This window comes from Aedes albopictus, chromosome 1, assembly GCF_035046485.1.
Source record: "Aedes albopictus strain Foshan chromosome 1, AalbF5, whole genome shotgun sequence".
NCBI lineage: Eukaryota > Metazoa > Arthropoda > Insecta > Diptera > Culicidae > Aedes > Aedes albopictus.
Window position 1 is genome coordinate 286,633,025 of NC_085136.1, and position 20,032 is coordinate 286,653,056.

The following is a 20,032-nucleotide window of genomic DNA, read 5'->3' on the forward strand; positions in this document are numbered from 1 at the left end:
CAGATAGCGCTCGAGTACTGCCCGACGGATCAAATGGCAGCCGATATATTGACCAAGCCACTCGGACCGCTGAAGCACGACCACTTCCGCGAGATGTTGGGTTTGGTGTAACGGAGTTCCGGACTGCATCCGGAGATCGCGGAGGCTGCTCATCGAGGAGGAGTGTTGAGGAACGATGATTACCTCCTGGCAACCCTGCGGTGCATTCGAGCACCCCCCGTGAGTACCACTACAAGAAAAGCATTTGTGTACCTTCAGGTACGTTTGACATGTATCCCTCAGTCCAAAAGCACATTTCCCGCGTACGGTTGTATTGTATTTTCTCTCCCGAATTATACCGTTAATTAGTTAGCTCGCGTGTTTTATTTCCCGTGCAAATCCGAACTGCCGTTTCGCTGATTCTGCTGTGCTACTCCGCCTGGTCGTATCGTCGTCATATCTAAGACGCGCAACATTCAAGTCTACATGGTCGAAATTACAATGCCCAAATAGTAGAACCAAGAATGTTTTTAGTCAACAGTAATACACGCATGGTAATATTGACAATGTTTCAGTACAATTAACAGAATTTTGCATTCGGTTGAAAATTGTTGGTACAGTTCTTAATTCTACCATGGATTCGGTGGAAACGACAACAAAATTTATTTCAGTGTAGTTTTTCTGTTCACCAATTCTATCGAAATTAAGTGGAAAAGTCTCTACACTGAACGTCACACGTGACGTTCACGATGAACATCACCAAAAGTGACATTTTCACTGTGTGGTGCTGTGAAAAATTTTCCAACTCATTCCTCCGTCGCAGCTAATCATTCTAATCAGTGCTAATGAAAAACCATTTTCCTGGTTTTTCCGCGGCTGTAAATTGAATCCGTATCGTTAATATAGTTTAGAATGAACGATTAGTGTTAGCAAAAGTGAAATACCAGTGGAATAGACGTCGAGTAAAATCGTAGGACGCGATTTCGTTCGGGAGTGATTCTAGTGTTTTCATCGCCCGATCATCCTTATCAACAGAGACAATGGACGACAACATCAGGAATCCGCTGGATACCAAAATTAATGCCCTCATCGAGAAGGTGTTCCTGATCACTGTGAGTAAGGATCCTCCGAAGGGCTCACGTGCTGGCCAACAGATGGTATACATGGAGGAAGTGGCCCAAGGTTGCGAGGAGTCGTGTCTGCTGAATTTGGAACTGCTGGAGCAGGCACTGTTCGAGCGGCTGCTTCTGTTCAATCCATCGGATTACCTCATTCCGAGCAATGTAAGCACGGCGCAAACGGAGGACGTTGCCCAAACTAAGGTGCTCCTGTATCTGTACGGGTGTTACGTGCGGAACTCGGAGGTGGCCAATTTGAACGATTCCATCGCGACGGACACCGCGCAAAAGATGAAGGGATTGATTTTGAGGAATGCGTGCACATCCTTGAAGCAGCCGGATCTGTTCGAGGGGCAAAATTTGTCCAACCAATTGCTGGACCTTTTTAAAGCAGGAGATGAAAATCAAAGCCTGAAGGAACGATTTGTTTCGGAAGCGGTGAAGGAAGTTTTCGTCGATTCCGATTCGGAGCAGGAAGGCTTCGAGGCACTGAGGGCCATCTTCAATCCGGCGTTTGTGGAGCTGGAGAAGGCGTTGAGGAGTGCCTCGCTCGTCAGTATGGAACGCTGGATCATGCCGTTCCTGCAGGTGTTTGTCAGTGACAAGAGTAATCCCCAGCTGGGGCATCTGTTTTTGAATTTCACGAGCCCCCCTGCGGGAGCGGAAGGTGAGTTTCTTAGATAATTAGAATCTGTGTCGAGAAATCATAATATGTATTTTTTAGGTATCAAGTACTCTGAATCCGTACTTGGTCAGTTGCTTTCTCTGTCGATTATGCCGCGCAACCACAACGGACCGTACGAGTACTTCGACAACCAGCTGAACACGAACCGATCGGCCTACGACAACCTGTCGTCAACGCTTTGGAACTACACCAAACTCCATCTGGAGGCGCTGCACACTTTTGTAAAGGGATTCCTTCTGATCGGAGGCGACGTCCGTAGTAAAATGCTCGACTGGATCGGGAAATGCTTGCACGCAAATGTTCCCCGAGGACAAATCTGGAACACGCACCAGATGCAAAACATTTTCGGAAACATGACAACGGCGCCAGATTCGTTCAGCGTAAATCTAGCCGGAGTGTTGCTTCGTTTATGTCAACCGCTGCTGAAGCCCCAGCTGAAGGTCATGATAGTAGATCCGACATATTGTTCGGTGAAAGAAGCTGATAAGACCGCCAAAGGTGTTCACATGAAAGATACCGAGAAGGAAACCTGCTTGCTACCGGTGGAAGAGAACGAAGAACGTCTGGAAGCGGACAAATACAACTTTGTGACGGAGTGTTTCTTTATGACCCACAAAGCCATCGATCTCGGCTTCCGGGTTTGCATCGAGAAATTCTTCCGACAGAACCGGGAGCTGCATCGACTGCAGGGAGCCTATCAGGATGCGCTGGCCGGGGGAATGTCCGGAGGTGCGGCCGATGTGTCGAACAACATTATGAACATGCTGTCCAGCCAGGCGCAGCAGTTCCTCTGTCTGCAGAACATGCTTCGAGAACCGTCGACGGATCTGCTGTTGTTGCAGTTTTACGAAGCCTCGGCGATTTGGCTGACCCAGCTTGCCTCCCGGGAAGCATCGAAGATCGACACCCTGGACAAGGCCAAGGGATTTGCCCCGCAAAGCGTAGACGAAGTTAATCTTCCTTCGAGCAACGGAATTTCCAAGGTTTTAAAGTAAGTTTTTAATCATTGGGGTAGCTATAAAAGTTTGAATAACAATTTCTTTTTCGTAGATGCATTCCAGAGTACATAATGGAAAACATCGTAGGATATCTTCAGTTTTCACGACACTTCGACAGCCAACCGCTTCGCGTCGACGTCGACGCTCAGAACAACATTTTCACCATGATTTTGGTGTTCATGGGTTCATCGGAGCGCATTCGGAACCCACATCTGCGCGCCCGCCTAGCTGAAGGCCTCGAAAGTCTACTGCCCAAAGAATCGGAAGGATTCAGCTTCAGTGCTGCCCTCTTTTCCAACCACGTGCACCGCCTGGAAATCATTCCGAACCTGCTGCAAGTGTTCGTCAGCATCGAAATGACGGGTCAGAGTGTCCAGTTCGAGCAGAAGTTCAATTATCGTCGGCCGATGTACGCCATCATGGATTACCTGTGGAAGATTGACGAACAGAAGCAGTGCTTCCGGACGCTGGAACGAGAAGCCATCCGGAACATAGAAGCCGAAGATCCGCCTATCTTCCTGCGGTTCATCAATCTGCTGATCAACGATGCCATATTTCTGCTGGATGACTCCCTAAGCAATCTACAACAGATTCGACAACTTCAAGCCGCTGAAGACGCCGGAGAGTGGACCAGCCTACCGGCCAACGAGCGGCAACAGAACGTGGCCAACCTTCGGCACTTGGGAATGCACGCCCGGTACGACAACATCCTCGGCCGAGACACGATCAACATCCTACAGTTGCTCACGTCGGAAACGAAGGAAATATTTTGCCACTCGTCGATGGTGGACCGGGTGGCCGCTATGTTGAACTATTTCCTGCTCAATCTCACCGGACCGAAGAAGGGCAACTTCAAGGTGAAGGACAAAAAGGAGTTCGAGTTCGATCCGGCCAACACGGTGTTGGAAATTTGCCGCATCTATACCAACCTGCAGGAATGCGATGCGTTTTGTCTGGCGGTGTCCCAGGATGGGCGGTCCTACAGTCCAAAGCTGTTCGAGTACGCCGAACAGGTTTTGAGTGAGTATCGTTTATTTGTTGATTGTAATCATGTGAGTTTTCAAGATTCCTCGTAGTCGTACCTACTAAACTAGCCCATGTTATTTTTCCACGCTGCAGTTTGTATGTTCTTTTTAGCAATTTTATGAATGTCTTGGATCTATGTTCATCTGAGAATAAACCTTCATTTGAATTCTTCCGAGTACATCCTTGCCGGAATCTCCCTAAAGATGGTTTTATATACTCATATACTGCATGTACTCTTCTAAGAGCATAATCCTATAGAAAAGGCAATTGACGTATTCCCGGAAGGATTCTTGGAAAAAAATTTGAAGGTATTCTCGCCAAAGCCTTGAAACTATCACCCTCGAGCTATTTCTGTGAGAATTCCTGAAGAGAATGCCTGGAGAAGGTATTTCCGAAGAACTCTTATAAAAAGAAATCTTCCCTGTCTTGCCTGGATGAATTCCGGAAGGATTCCCCGGAGTAATGTTTGAAACCAATTTTAGCATTGAAATATGTTTAAAGTAAGTCACAGGACTTCTACGCAACCAAAAACTGCGTTGTCGTGATTATTTTGTTACATTGTCCTTGGAGGACTTATTGTCTCGCTTATTGTAAGAATTCCTAATGGAATCCCTGAGTAAACTTCTGAAGAAACTGCTGGAGGGGTTCCAGAAAGAATCCCTGGATAATTTCCTGGTTCTTGTATGCATCCTTTTGTATTGCATCTTCCAATGCTATTCGCTGGAAGTTTTCTGCCATAAACTGTTGAAGTAGTTCAAGGAAAAAAAACATCAGATAATCCTGGACAAATTCTTGGATAAATCCCTGGAACAAAAAATTGAAGGGTTTCTGGAATTACTGAAGGAACTCCTGAATGAGCTTTTGAAGAGAAACTGTGAAGAAATCAATTCATGAATTCCTTGAGCAATCCCTGGAGGAATTGCTGAATGTATGCCTGGATAAATTCTGGGAGGAATACCTAAAAAAAATTCTGAAGAAATCTCTTTATGAATTCCTAAAAGAAATCCTAGATAAATTTCAGAAGAAATTCCTGGAGGAATTCTGGAAGGAATCCCAAGAAAAATTTCTGATAAAATCTCTTGACGAATTCCTGGAGCAAATCTCAGAGAAATTTCTGAAGCAATCCTTGGAGGAAATCTTGGAGAAATTCCTGAAGGAATTTCTGGAAGAATCCCTGATGCAATTCCTGGATAATTCTCTAGAGAGAATCCTAGAGGAATGCCTGGAGGAACTTTGAAACAAATTCCTGATGTAATCCCTGGAGTAACTCCTGGAGCAATTCTTGGATGAGACTGGATGAATTCTTGGAGCAATCCCTGGAAGAATCCCTGCAGAAATTCATGAACAAATCTCCAGAGGAATTATGGGAGGAATTCCTGCAAACAATCCTTGAAAAGTTCCAGGAGAATTTCCTGGAAGAACCCTCGAAGGAATTTCTGGAGGATTTCCTGGAGGAATCTTCTAAGGATTTCCTGAGGAATCTCTGGAAAAATCCATGCATAAATTGGTGGAGAAATCCTTGGAGGAATCCCTGGAGCAATTTCTGGAGGAATATCTGGTAAAAGTCCAGTAGGAATGCCTGGAGGAATCCCTGAAAAAAATCCTGAAGAAACACTGAAGAAATCGCAAGATGATGTCCTGGAGGAATTCCTAAAGAATTTGCTGACATAATTTCTTAAGGATGTGTCAGCAACAATTCCTGGAAAAATTCCGGAAGAAATTTATGGGGTAATTCCTGCAGTAGTTTCTAGAGAAATTCCTGGATGAATGCCTCGAGAAATTGATGCTGGAGGAAATTGCTCATCATTAAGAAATCTCTAGAGAAATTCTTGAAAGAATAACTGGATGAATTTCTGGAGGAATCTCTTGAGGAATTCTGAGAAATTTATATTTCTATTATTTTTCTATTTCTGGAAAAATCATTTGATAAATTCTTGGAGAAATTTCTAAAATAATTTCTTGAGAAGTTCTAGGAGAAATCCTTGAAGGAATTCCTGAAGGTATCCTTGTGGAAATTTCTGCAGGATTTCCTGAAGGAATCCTTTGGAAAATCTCTGGAGAAATTTCCGGAGGAATCCCTGAAACAATTCCTGAAGGAATCGCTGGATGATTGCTTGGAAAAATCCCTAAAAAACCCTAAAGGTATTCCTGGAGACTTCCCTGGAAAAATTTCTGAAGAAATCCTTAGAGGATTCCTGGAGAAATTGCTGACATAATTTCTGAAGGATGTCCAGAAGCAATTCCTGGAGAAATGCATTGGGGAGTTTCTGGATAAAATCCTGGAGGAATTCCTGTGAGAATTGCTGGAGGAATCTCTGAAGGAACTCCTGGAAGAATCTGAAGAGAAATGCTTAAAACAATTACTGAGTGAACTTCTGGAGGAATTTCAGAAAAAATCCCTTGAGAAATTCCTGAAGGAATTTCTACATGAATTTCTGGAGGAATTCCTGGAGAAATCCTCGAAGGAATTTCTGAAAGGATCGTTGGAGAAATTCGTGAAAAAAACTTTGTAAAAAAATTCCTGAAGAAGTTCCGGATGAATACTTAGCGGAATTACTAGAGGAATCCTTGCAGGAATTCCTGGAGGAATCTTTAGAGAAATTCTTGAAAGAATTACTGGATGAATTTCTGGAGGAATCTCTTGAGGAATTCTGAAAAAATTATATTTCTATTATTTTTCTATTTCTGAAAAAATCATTTGATACATTCATGGAGAAATTTCTAGAGGAGTTCTGGGAGAAATCCTTGAAGGAATTCCTGAAGGAATCCCGGGGGAAATTTCTGCAGAATTTTCTGAAGGAATCGCTTGGAAAATCTCTGGAGAAATTCGTGGAGAAATCCCTGGAGGAATCCCTAAAAAAGAAGGTATGTATTCCTGGAGACTTTCCTGGAAGAATTTCTGAAGAAATCCCTAAAGGATTTCCTAGAGAAATTCCTGGAGAAATTTGCTGACATAATTTCTGAAGGACGTCCAGAAGCAATTCCTGGAGAAATGCATTGGGGAGTTCCTGGATAAAATCCTGGAGGAATGCTTGGAGGAATTCCTGTGCGAATTACTGGAGGAATCACTGAAGGAACTCCTGGAAGAATCTCAAGAGAAACTCTTGAAACAATTACTGAGTGAACTTCTGAAGGAATCGCTAGAGGAATTTCAGAAAAAATCCCTTGAGAAGTTCCTGAAGGAATTTCTAGATGAATTTCTGGAAGAATTCCTGAAGAAATCTTCGAAGGTATTGCTGAAGGGATCCTTGGAGAAATTCGTGAAGAAAACTTTGTAAAAAATCCCTGAAGAAGTTCCGGAGGAATATACTTAGCGGAATTACTGGAGAAATCCCTGCTGGAGTTCCTGGAGGAATCTCTAGCGAAATTCTTGAAAAAATTACTGTATGACTTTCTGGAGGAATCTCTTGAGGAATTCTGAAAAATTTATATTTCTATTATTTTTCTATTTCTGAAAAAATCATTTGATACATTCATGGAGAAATTTCTAGAGGAGTTCTGGGAGAAATCCTTGAAGGAATTCCTGAAGGAATTCCTGAAGGAATCCCGGGGGAAATTTCTGCAGAATTTTTTGAAGGAATCGCTTGGAAAATCTCTGGAGAAATCTGCCTATGATCGCATAATTGTCCCATATGAATAGGATACCCAGCAAAGATGGGACTGATATGCGATCATGGGCAGAAATTCGCGGAGAAATCCCTGGAGGAATCTCTAAAAAAAGAAGGTATGTATTCCTGGAGATTTTCCTGGAATAATTTCTGAAGAAATCCCTAGAGGATTTCCTAGAGGAATTGCTGGAGAAATTACTGGCATTATTTCTGAACGCCGTCCAAAAGCAATTCCTGGAGAAATGCAGTTGGGAGTTCCTGGAGAAATTCCTTGATAAAACTCTGGAGGAATGCTTGGAAGAAGTCCTGTGAGAATTGCTGGAGGAATCTCTAAAGGAACTACTGGAAGAATCTCAAGAGAAATTCTTGAAACAATTATTGAGTGAATTTCTGGAGGAATCGCTAGAGGAACTCTAGGAGAAATTTCTGAAAAAAAACCTTTGAGAAATTCCTGAAGGAATTTCTAGATGAATTTCTGAAGGAATTCATGGAGAAATCTTCGAAGGAATTTCTGAAGGAATCCTTGAGGACATTCGTAAAGAAACCCTTGGAAAAATCTCTGAAGAAGTTCCGGATGAATACTTAGCGGAATTCCTGGAGGAATCTTTGGAGAAATTCTTGAAAGAATTACTGAATGAATTTCTGGAGGAATCTCTGGAGCAACGCTTCCCAACCTTGGCTTTCGCGACCCCTCAGTCTGTTGTCACCCCGCTTTTCATAGAACAATCGCAGCGTGCCTGCAAGCAGTTGGGGGGTCGCGTAACAAAGGTTGGGAAACCGTGCTCTGGAGTAATCTTGAGAAATTTATATTTCTATTATTTTTCTATTTCTAAAAAAACATTGGATAAACTCCTGGAGAAATTTCTAGAGGAGTTCTGGGAGAAATCCTTGAAGGAATTCCTGAAGGAATCCCTGGGGAAAATTCTGCAGGATTTCCTGAAGGAATCCCTTGGAAAATCTCTGGAGAAATTCGTGGAGAAATTTCTGGAGGAATCCCTGAAACAATTCATAATTTGGAGGAATCGCAATTTCCGAATTTGGAGGAATCCCTAAAAAAGAAGGTATTCCTGGAGACTTTCCTGGAAGAATTTCTGAAGAAATCCCTAGAGGATTTCCTAGAGAAATTCCTGGAGAAATTTGCTGACATAATTTCTGAAGAACGTCCAGAAGCAATTCCTGGAGAAATGCATTGGGGAGTTCCTGGATAAAATCCTGGAGGATTGCTTGGAGGAATTCCTGTGCGAATTGCTGGAGGAATCACTGAAGGAACTCCTGGAAGAATCTCAAGAGAAACTCTTGAAACAATTACTGAGTGAACTTCTGGAGGAATCGCTAGAGGAATTTCAGAAAAAATCCCTTGAGAAATTCCTGAAGGAATTTCTAGATGAATTTCTGGAAGAATTCTTGAAGAAATCCTCGAAGGAATTGCTGTAGGGATCCTTGGAGAAATTCGTGAAGAAAACTTTGTAAAAAATTCCTGAAGAAGTTCCGGAGGAATATACTTAGCGGAATTACTGGAGAAATCCCTGCTGGAGTTCTTGGAGGAATCTCTAGCGAAATTCTTGAAAAAATAACTGCATGACTTTCTGGAAGAATCTCTTGAGGAATTCTGAGAAATTTATATTTCTATTATTTTTCTATTTCTGAAAAAATCATTTGATACATTCATGGAGAAATTTCTAGAGGAGTTCTGGGAGAAATCCTTGAAGGAATTCCTGAAGGAATCCCGGGGGAAATTCCTGCAGAATTTTTTGAAGGAATCGCTTGGATAATCTCTGGAGAAATTCGCGGAGAAATCCCTGGAGGAATCTCTAAAAGAAGAAGGTATGTATTCCTGGAGATTTTCCTGGAATAATTTCTGAAGAAATCCCTAGAGGATTTCCTAGAGGAATTGCTGGAGAAATTACTGGCATTATTTCTGAAGGCCGTCCAAAAGCAATTCCTGGAGAAATGCAGTGGGGAGTTCCTGGAGAAATTCCTGGATAAAATCCTGGAGGAATGCTTGGAAGAAGTCCTGTGAGAATTGCTGGAGGAATCTCTAAAGGAACTACTGGAAGAATCTCAAGAGAAATTCTTGAAACAATTATTTAATGAATTTCTGGAGGAATCGCTACAGAAACTCTAGGAGGAATTTCTGAAAAAAATCCCTTGAGTAATTCCTGAAGGAATTTCTAGATAAATTTCTGGAAGAATTGCTGGAGTAATCCTCGAAGGAATTTCTGAAGGAATCCTTGGGGAAATTCGTGAAGAAATCCTTGGAAAAATCCCTGAAGAAGTTCCGGAAGAATACTTAGCGGAATTACAGGAGGAATCCCTGCAGCAATTCCAGAAGGAAAATCTGGAAGAATTCTTGTAGAGAAAATCTTGGAAGAATTTCTGAAGGATTTCCTGGAGAAATTCCTGGATGAATGACTCAAAGAATTCATGAAGGAACTCTTAGATTAATTCCCAGTGTAATTCCAGGAGGAATTTCTGGAGAAATTCCTCAAGGAATTTCTGAAGAAATTCCTGGGGTTATTCCTGGTGAAATTCCTCGAGAAGACCCTGGAGAAATTCCTGGATAGAATCCCGGAGGAATGCCTGCATGAATTCCTGGAGAAATCCCAGGAAGAATTACTGAAGCAATGCCAAGAGAAACTCCTGGAAGAACTCCTGAGGAATTCCTAGAGAAATTCCGAGAGGAGTCCCGAAGCAATTTCTGGTGAAATATTTGCAAGAATCCAAGGAGGAATTCCTGGAAGAATGCCTGGATTAATTCCTGGAAGAATGCCTAGGAGAATTGCTGGTGGAATTCTTGGAGGAATCCCCGAAGTAATTCCTGGAGAAATCTTTGGAAGAATTCCTGTATGAGTTTCTGGAAAAATCCTTGGAGGAATCCCTTGAAGAATTCTTGGATATATAGGAATTCCAGGGGGAATTCCTGGTGGAATTCTTAGAGGGATCTCTGGAGGATATCATAGAGGAATGCCTGTAGGAATTCGTGAAGGAATCTCTAGAAGAACTCCGGGCGAAATGTCTTGCCTTTGCCTAGGGTATAACTTTTTTCACAGACGTTGGATCACTTTGCGGTCTTCGACAAAGTTGTTTGTCGATATAGTCACCTACAATAATACCAAAGGGTTTGATTATTGAACACTTACAGCGCCACCTAGCGGCAAAATTCGAAAACTTAAAATTTCTGCATACATTTGGCCAACTTTTCTCATACAAACTTCAAGCGTTTTGAGCGCCCCCTTAGGCTTAACCGATTTTGCTCAAATTTTGAACGTAGCTTCTGGAAGTCCGAAACAACTAATTTAGGAGGTAAGACTTGGCATTTTTCGAAATTTTGGTTTTTCATATAAGTGTGGGCCACCTTAGTCTTGAGGTATTCCTAAAGTAATTTCTGGAAGAATTCCTGGAGGAAGTTTTACACAATTCCCTGCAGGAATTCGCAGAGGAGTTCCTGGAGGGATTTTTGAAGTAATTTCTGGAGAAATCTCCTATGAAATTCGTTGGGGAATACCAGGAATAATTCCTGAAGAAATAACAAATGTAATTCTTAGAGAAATTCTGAAGAAATCCTTAGAAGAGTTTGTACAGGGATTCAGCAGTACTTGGTGAAATCCCTAGAGGAATTTCTAGAGAAATTCCAGGAGGAATCCCGGAAGCAATTTCAAGAGGAATAAGAGGCAATCAGTGAAGTACCAGATTGAAAGTAGTGAGCTGGATTTTTGTATGGTGAGATGTTCAATTCTCCATTTTTGCAATAAATTGGTGCAAACAGCGTGGGTTATATGATTTCTTGGCTAATTTTATGCTGTTTGAGCAAAAGTTTGGGTAACTTTGTTGTTGTATTATTTATTTCATGCAACTTCAACAACACAGTTACCCAAACTTTTGCTCAAACAGCATCAAATTAGTCAAGAAATCATAATACCCACGCTGTTTGAACCATTTCATTGCAGAAATGGAGAATTGAACATCTCACCATACAAAAATCCAGATCACTACTTTCAATCTAGTACTTCACTGATTGCTTCCTATTCCTAAGGGAGGAAGTACTGAATCAATTCCTGGAAGAGTTCCTTAAAGAATACAAGGATTGATTGATTTGTCTTTATTAAAGAGACTTTCAGCCCTTGGCTTGTTCGTCTCTAAAAAATACAAGGAGGAATTCCTGAAGCAATCCTAACAAGAGTTCCAGGAGGAACTCTTTGAGGAATCCCTGTAACAGTTCCTGAATGAATCACTGCAGAAGTTCCTAAAGAAACCCCAAGAGGAATTCTAGAAGCAATTCCAAGAGGCATTCCGAACGGAATCCTTAAACAGTCCCTTGAGAAATCACGGGATTAATTTAAAATTATCCCTAGCGTTGTTCCTGAAAGAATCACAGAAGAAATTCCCGGATGAATCTCTGGAGGATTTATTGGAGGAATCCCAGGATAAATTGAAGAAATCGCAGATGGAATGGATTTGATGAAATCCTTAAAGAATCCTAAGAGTTCTTGGAGGAACTCCTTGAGAAATCCCTGTAGCAGTTCCTGAAGGAATCCTTGGAGAAATTCCTGAAAAACTCCCAGAAAGAATACTTGGAGCAATACCAAGGGAAATTCCTAAGGGAATCCCCAAACTTTTCCTGGAGCAAGTACTGAATTAATTCCTGGAGGAGTTCCTGCAAGTATTCCAAGAGGAATTCCTGAAAAAAATCTAAAAAGAGTTCCTGGGGGAATCTTTGTATGAATTTTTAAAGTAATCCCTGGAGTTGTTCCTGAAAGAAACACAGAAGAAATTTCCAGGTGAATCCCTGGAGGAATGTTTGTACGAATTCCTGAAGAAATTCCTTGAGGAATCCCGGAAGCGATCCCATAAAGAATTCCTGAGAAAATCCCAGGAAAGCTTTGTTATCAAATTCCTGGCAGAATTTTTGTAGGAATTCCTAGAAAAAAAATATGAAGGAATCCTTGTCTGCAATAAATTCTGGACGAACTATTCCCAACTAACATTTATTGTGAATGTAAACGTCAACAAAGCGTCCTCAATACGGTTGGATGCTGAGTTACTGTGTTGTACATATGGACGGAAGCTTCTATGCAAGCCCTATACCAATGAATCTGGCGAACTTAATCCACATGTTTATGCTGTGCGAGCAGCTTCTATGCCACGAAGTCATAGCTCTTTTCTCGGCTCCTATGTAACCACTAACTGTATAACATCTTGAGAAGGCGCTTTTTCAGCCTTTTCGTAGTTGTTAAATAATAGTTTTACGGCATCTCCAAATTAAACGATTAAATATAATTAGGTTAGGGGGCGTCCATAAATGACGTAGCTTTTTTTGAGCGATTTTTAATACCCCCCTCCCCCCTCGTAGCATTTCGTCACAAATTCAGACACCCCCCTCTATAAATGACGTAGCTTGTTAAACATCCCCCCCCCCCCCTCAACAAAATTTTCATGTAAAAAAAACTCGAACTTAGCTCTGATTTCAATTTTAACTTGTATGCTAATAGAATATTATGAAAAAAACAACAATAGCAAGAAACATTGCCGACTACCAGGTACAGATCGCCGACATCAAGACCATAGGTGCAACCAGTGGAGATTATCACCAAAGCTAATGACTCAATAAACCACACATCCTTCTGCTACCATATTATAATATAGCCTAGAAGCTCTTCCGAAGATATTAGTTTGTTCACTAATAAATCTATTAAGAATATCAAATTGACTTCATTTAAATAAAATTCACCTTTGAATTCACCACGACATTCGAAGGACCTTACAGCAGGTCATTTTGGAATTACTAGAGAAGTTTATTTTGGGATTCCCATTTTTGAGAATGTCTCCCTTTTTAGTTCCTCCAGTAATTCCTTCTGGGATTTCCCCAAGGATTTTTTTTGTATTCCATTAGAAAATTCCTCCTTATTGTATTCCTTCAGGGGTTCCTTCAGAGATCCCTCCAATAATTCATTCCGGAGTTCCTTCTTAGATACCTCCAAAAGCTCCTTCTGAGATTTCTTCAGGAGTTTTTTTTTCAAAGGTTTTTCTAAAAGTTTATCCATGGTTTCCTTCAGGAGTTCTTTCAAGGTTTTTTCTCCTCTTTTCCACCAGCAGTTTCTTTAGACATCTCTACAGGGATTTTAACCGGAATTTCTTTTGAGCTTCCATCAGAACTTCTTTCTGTGTTTCCTAAAAAAGTTGCTTTCGAGATTCCTCCAGGAGTTCCTTCTTGGCTTCCTTCAGGAATTCACTCAGATATACATTCCAAGATCTCGGTAGGTAACCCCTCCGGTATTCTATCAAAACCCTCCCAGGAGTTTTTTTCTCTGTTCGGAACATAAACCACTGCGACCAATATTTGATCTATTGTGGTATATCCCGTGTCATTTGTATAGTGCATGTCGTATTACTTTATCACCATTGAGAAGTTATAAAGTATTCGGTTTTATTACAGTAGTCATTTTCAACTTGATCGCAAGGGAGGATTCTGATTGATAGGTTCCGCTTTGAACACGCTCCTTTGTCAGTCAAAATCGGATCCCCCAACGATAAAGTCAAGAAATGATACCGATATTGACCATGCATCGGAACCCTAGTCCTTACTGTTTCAAACTAGTGAACACCGAATGAAAGATTAGGAATACTAATCCATTTGTCCCTGTTTCAAGGTCTATCTCGGCCACACCTAAAACCGAGACCTATCACTTTCAACAAGGTGTAAAATGTAATAAGGACCAAAGTGTTTCCTTTGATTACTAAGTTATGCTGTTCCATTAGTTGGAAGCAGTTAGGACTAGGGTTCGGTTTGGTAGATCTTTCACCGCAACGCAACCCAAAAAGGCGATCTTACCCACGCTGCGGGCTCCGTTAAAGATCGAGCATATTTTAAACCCCCTCAACCATTCATCCCTCAGCACGGGTCGCCTGACACCTTGGATTGGGGTTACCTGTTTGGTGGACTCTTACCACCGGAACAGGTGGTCCGTAGTGCTATTCTAAGCCGGCAGCTACACGGGCAGGAGTTACTTCTGTGATTATTATTATTATTAGCTTTATTAAGGAGATTTTCAGCCCGCGGCTGGTTCATCTTCAAACTACTTCTGTGATTCCTCCAGGTGTTCTTTTTTGGATTCGTTCAGGAATTCCTTCCTGGATTCTTCTGGGATTCCTGGAGGACTTCCTTCTAGGATTTATCCAGGATTTTTTCCCGGGACTCCTTCAGTAACTTTTCCCAACATACCTCCATTCACTCCATCCAGGATTCTTCCAGGATATCTTAGAATTCTACGAGGAATCCCTTTACGGATTCCCCCCATAGTTGCTTCTCGAATTCGTCCAGGATTTTCTTTCTTAGATTGCACCAGGAGTTATATCCAGATAATCTTTTTTGATTCCCCAAAAGTTATTTTCTGGATTGCTTCAGAAATTCCTTACGGGAATCTTTCAATTATTTCTTCCGTGCTTTCTTCAGAAATTAAACCAGGAGTTCCTTCTGACAATCTACAAATATCTCCATCTAAGATTCTTCCAGAAGTTTATTCAAGGTTTCTCCGAAAGCTTCATATAAATTGCTCCAGGTACTGCTCACGGAATTTCTTTTGAAATTCTCTATTTCCTTTCATGATTGTTCCAGGAGTTCCTTCTGAAATTCTTCTGAAAGTTCCTTCTGAGATTCCTCCAGATCCTTTTGAAATGTTTTCAGAAGTTTTTTTTTATTCTGGGATTTCCAGTAGGAATTCCTGTGGAAATGTTATCCTTCTCCTGTTTGGGAAACCTATGAAGAACATAATGAGAAATTCCTTACAAAGTTACTGGAGGAGTTCCTTAATAAATTGTTGGATGAATTCTTCGAGGAAGTCCAGTACAAACTATATAAGGAACTCTTGGAATCTTGCCGTAATGCCAAAAGCTTAAAAAAAAAATCCTTTGTAACCTTAGCGGCGTGCAGTGCCCTCTATATCAAGCAGCAAACTATTGGTCTTGAGAAGCATTTCAGCGAAATTGATTTTTGTCTGCAAACACAATATATTATTCTTTACGCAAGATTTCAAAACCACTTTCTCAGATACAGTTGTTGCGTCTGATAGCTGCATGTCTTAAGAAATGAAGCCAACATTTATTTCCATTATTTGGTATTTACAATAATGTAAATGGAAAAAAATCATGCATTTTTTTTTATTTACTGATGGATAATAATGCTTAATGCAAGTAAAAAGTTTATTATTTATGAAATATTTTTACTATAGGCCTAGTAGAAAGCTACGTAGCATATCTCAAACCCCTACCCCCCTATCGTCACACTTCGTCACAAAATCACAAACACCCCCCTCCCCCCCTAAAAGCTACGTCATTTATGGACGACCCCTTATGGATACCGTGACGCAATACATGTGGAACTGGAATTATCACTTTTAAAATTGAATAATTAAAGTACTTACCGCTACTTTGAATCGAACTCCCGATCTCCGTATCCACTGGTCCCGATGATGTCCTCGCTGCCACACTGTTTTACTCCAGACAAGGCTTCATAATTGTGCCACAAGAAACCTTACCCAACTTCATCTTCCTGCAAAAGCTTGTGAAACGTCAAACGCAATAATGTTTACATTGAACAAGCTGTGTGGTTGCGCCAACAGATTCTTCTTCACAGCTTCTAGCTGAAAGAGTCTTCTTTAAACGGCTACGAAGCGCTGCTGTTTTGTGTTTTGTCAACATTACAAAACGTACTGTATAAAAGCAACTGTTGTAGTGGCTGGGACTCTTACTCGATTTGCACATCTTCCGGCAAATCTTCTGGCATTGAATTAAAGTGCAATTAAAGCAACCCAAATAATTTCACAGCACAGACGTGGATAGCTGTAAAGAATTTGTGTAGTAGCTATATATCCCGCTTAAAGTTTGTTTTGACAATAATGTTTATATCCGACAAGCCGTGTTGGCAAACCAACAGTTTCTTTATTACAGCTTCTAGCCGTAATGAAATCGCATAACGGCCTTTAAAGCGCTGCTGGTTTGGGGATTTGTCAGTATAACGAATTGTACTGTATAGTAGCATCTGTTTTGTTAGTGGGGACTCCTATTCGATGTGTTCAAGTTTTCTCATCTTCCAGGAAATCTTCCGGAGTTGGAATAGAGTGGAGTAAAGGCAGCCCCAGTGACAAGCAATGGATTTATGTAAACCGAGTTTGGTAGCTGTATGGTGCTTGTTTTGCAGTCGTGTATTAGCTTATGATTTATATTTGACTAGCTTTCCTTTTATTCAACGTTAACTGCTTTTACTCGATAGTTACACAACAAAAAGCAAATTACTGAAGCTTATAGCGCTGAAAATGTTAGTTGGGTTGTTGAAATCTTTGAATGTACTCATAAAAGAATGTTTTATACAATGTTTTAAAGAATTCCTGGATTAATTATTAGATAATCTCTGGTAAAATTTTCTAAAAAAGTGTTTGGGAGATATTCTTGCTGAAATGCTTCGAACTATTCCAGATTGAATTATTGGAGCAATCTCTAGTGGAATTCTTAAAAAAATATATGGAGAAATCCCTGAAAAAATCTCTGAAGGAACACTTGCAGAAATACCTAAAAGATCTCTGTTGACGTTCCTTCAGGAATCCCTCGAGAAATTCCTGGAGGAATCCACGAAAAAATCACTGGAACAATCACTGGAGGAACCTCTAAGGATATCCCAGAAATTCTCAAAGGAATGTCTGGTAAAACCTAGAGAGGAATTCTTGAAAAATCTCTGGAGCAATCCAAGATGAAATCACTGAAGAAAGCTAAGTATGGAAGAAATCCTTGGGGAATCGTCGATGCATCCTTGCAGTATCTGTAAAAAAAATCAATCATGTGCATTTTCAAGATTTCTGGTATCTTCTAAACCGGTTCATTTCCATCCTCATTCCATCCCGCAGCTCGCATCGGCGGTGGACAGCTGATAGGAGAAATCCAAGAATTCTCCACCCGTGTTCAACAGCTAGAGAAGCAACAGAAAATCGACGAAGAAGCCCTCATGGATCCACCGGATGAGTTCCTGGATCCGATCATGTCCTCGCTGATGATGGATCCCGTCGTTTTGCCCAGTTCTCGAATAACCGTCGATCGGTCCACCATCGCGCGGCATCTGCTGTCCGATCAGTCCGATCCGTTCAACCGCTCTCCACTGACGATGGACCAGGTCAAACGGGATGTCGAGCTGAAGGAGAAGATCGACGCGTGGATCAAGGAGAAGCGAGAAGAACACGCAGCCAAGTTGAGTAGCGAGGAGGTGAAACCGACAGACGAATAGAAGAGAAGTTAGCCACTGTAGTAGCCATGTAACGTATTAGCTAAAATGTTGTGTCGATGGGTTTTCTTTATTTGATGTACCACTGGACATTGTTTCGTTCATCTCGAACTGTTTCTGTCGCAGAGCTCCGCATTGCACGTTCATCGATGCTGAAATGTACTGTGGGTAAGTTTCGAATTGGCTTTCACTGGCATTAAAAGCGGAACAATGTCATAAAAGAGAATTGTTTTTAGTTAATTATCAAATTTATTTTCAATTTATCACTTGTTTAGAGTGTGTATCCTATATAGCTTTATACCGGAGTAAAGATAAAGACATGTGTAGGGGTTTTAGAACGGCGAAAATATAATAAGATATTATTATTTAACGAATACTTGGGCATACTTGTTTGAAAAAGAAATTCCGTGTTAACCTAGTGTATTAAATACGAACTCATCAAAACCATTGCATTCACGCTAAAAGCAAGGGGAATGTGATAATTGACGTGCATGAATCAGACTGATATGCGCAGGTGTTATGCCCATGCCACTCTGAATGCCGATTGGACAAATGTAACATTGCAAGGAGGGATTGTACGTGGAAAGGCGCGAGGATAGTCATTCGAGCGTTCCAGGTCGGATTTTTTCAATATACAACATCCGCTCAATAACTGACTGCTTTTTAACTGGGTACTCGAAAATCGGGCCATAATCCAGTTAAAAAGCAGTTGCGTGTCAAAAATAAACAAAATCTAACCTTACATTTTGCAAATTCATAAACAAAACACAATATATTACTATAGCCTCCTCCTCCGGATGCTTAGTCCAGTTATCGAGCGGCGCGAAGAGCGGATGTTTACGAGTTACGTGTTAAGGACTGAATAAAGTGTTTGTTATTAAAGTATTAAAGAAATATCGGGTGTGTCTTCTTCTGGAAAGCGAAATTCCTGTGAAAGTCTTGCTTGGTGACTGCCGGGTATCCCACTGCGGTATAGGAATTCCGACAATTCTCAAGGCTGAGCAACAGATTCGAAATCCTGGCGATCGAATCCGAAGACGAATTCCCGGAGCTGGAAGATAGCGAAGAGCAGAGAAAGAGAAGAGAGGAAGGTAAAACAGTGGGGAAAGAAAGAGGAGGTAAAACAACCGGATCGTCAAGTCGAGGCAGTCAACAAGTCAGGACAAAGCGGACGACCCCACGTGACAGGAATCAGGAACAAATGAGCGACTGGCCTCTCTACGACTGGGTTAAGGAAGAGCAGGTACGAGATACGCGAGGATACGATGTCATCATCGTAGAGATGATAGTTGAAAGGTGGCGGCATGATCTGATTAAGCAGCTGAGGCTGAAAACCTGGTTAAAATCGCTGATCGAACTGAGGGACGAAATAGCAAGGCGGATCCAAGGAGAAGTGACAGCGCTGGAGACAGATCAACTGATGGTGTACATCTTCGGGATAATCAACGAAATAATCGAATGCAACCCAAGGTTCCAACAAGAGGAACCAAGAATAGTCAAGAGAACCAAAATGGACGCAATCATTCAACACAACATTTGGAGCCTAAGACCTCCGAAACAAAAGAAGAACTGTTCACACACATGATGGAAAATGTGGTGTATATCGCATTGATTCAAGAAATATGGTTAAAAGAAGACAAACTAAAAACTACAACCATTGGCGTAGCTAGGGGGGGTTCCAGGGGTGCCTGGCACCCCCTAGAGTAAATTTTGCACCCCCTAGAAATTTTCCGTTAACAATCACCTGAAATTACAAACTTCGCACGATAAATCAACTATGTGTTAATGGCGCATTTTAACAAAACTCAACCTATACCCAGGATTACTGTGGATACTGTGAGAACAATCAACAGACTTATATTCTTCAAATTAAGCACCAAAGTTATGCTTATTTATACTAGCTTATTATTTTGTTTGGAACAACGATAAGTTAAACATTATCTTTTGGAAAAATGAAGTGTGGTGTATGACCATTGACCAAAAATAACATTTTAATTTTAAACAATCAAACAATACAGTAATGATTACGGGTTAATTAACACTAATGCGTTACGGGTGTTACGCAATTTTTATTTTATTTTTCTTTATTATAGAGGTTTTCAGCCCTAGGCTGGTTCATCTCTTAACAGTTACGCAAATTGATCAAAGCAGGCAACAGAAAATTATTAACAGATTAGCAATTTGGGCTAATCTGGTAAATGTACAGTTAATTTGGATCGATCTGGTGCTATTTAGGTCCAATTCACGGTAGATCCAGAATGATTTTTGTGGCTGCTCTGGGTAGAGTCCCCTGGTGTCAGCCATTTGTCACTCAATACGCCTCATTTAAATATCCCAATGCTTTTCCAATTTTT

General features: G+C 41.1%; 1 protein-coding gene across 1 annotated transcript; it reads left to right on the forward strand.

Moving 5' to 3' along the window:
• The first annotated feature begins 758 nt into the window (after nt 1–758).
• Nucleotides 759–18,052, forward strand: LOC109414933 (ubiquitin conjugation factor E4 A). The gene is made up of 4 exons (XM_019688783.4): nt 759–1,764; nt 1,822–2,773; nt 2,833–3,800; nt 17,308–18,052. Exons 1-4 carry the CDS (start codon nt 1,020–1,022, stop codon nt 17,679–17,681), a joined length of 3,039 nt encoding a protein of 1,012 aa, XP_019544328.2. The 5' UTR covers nt 759–1,019; the 3' UTR covers nt 17,682–18,052.
• The last annotated feature ends 1,980 nt before the right edge of the window (nt 18,053–20,032 follow it).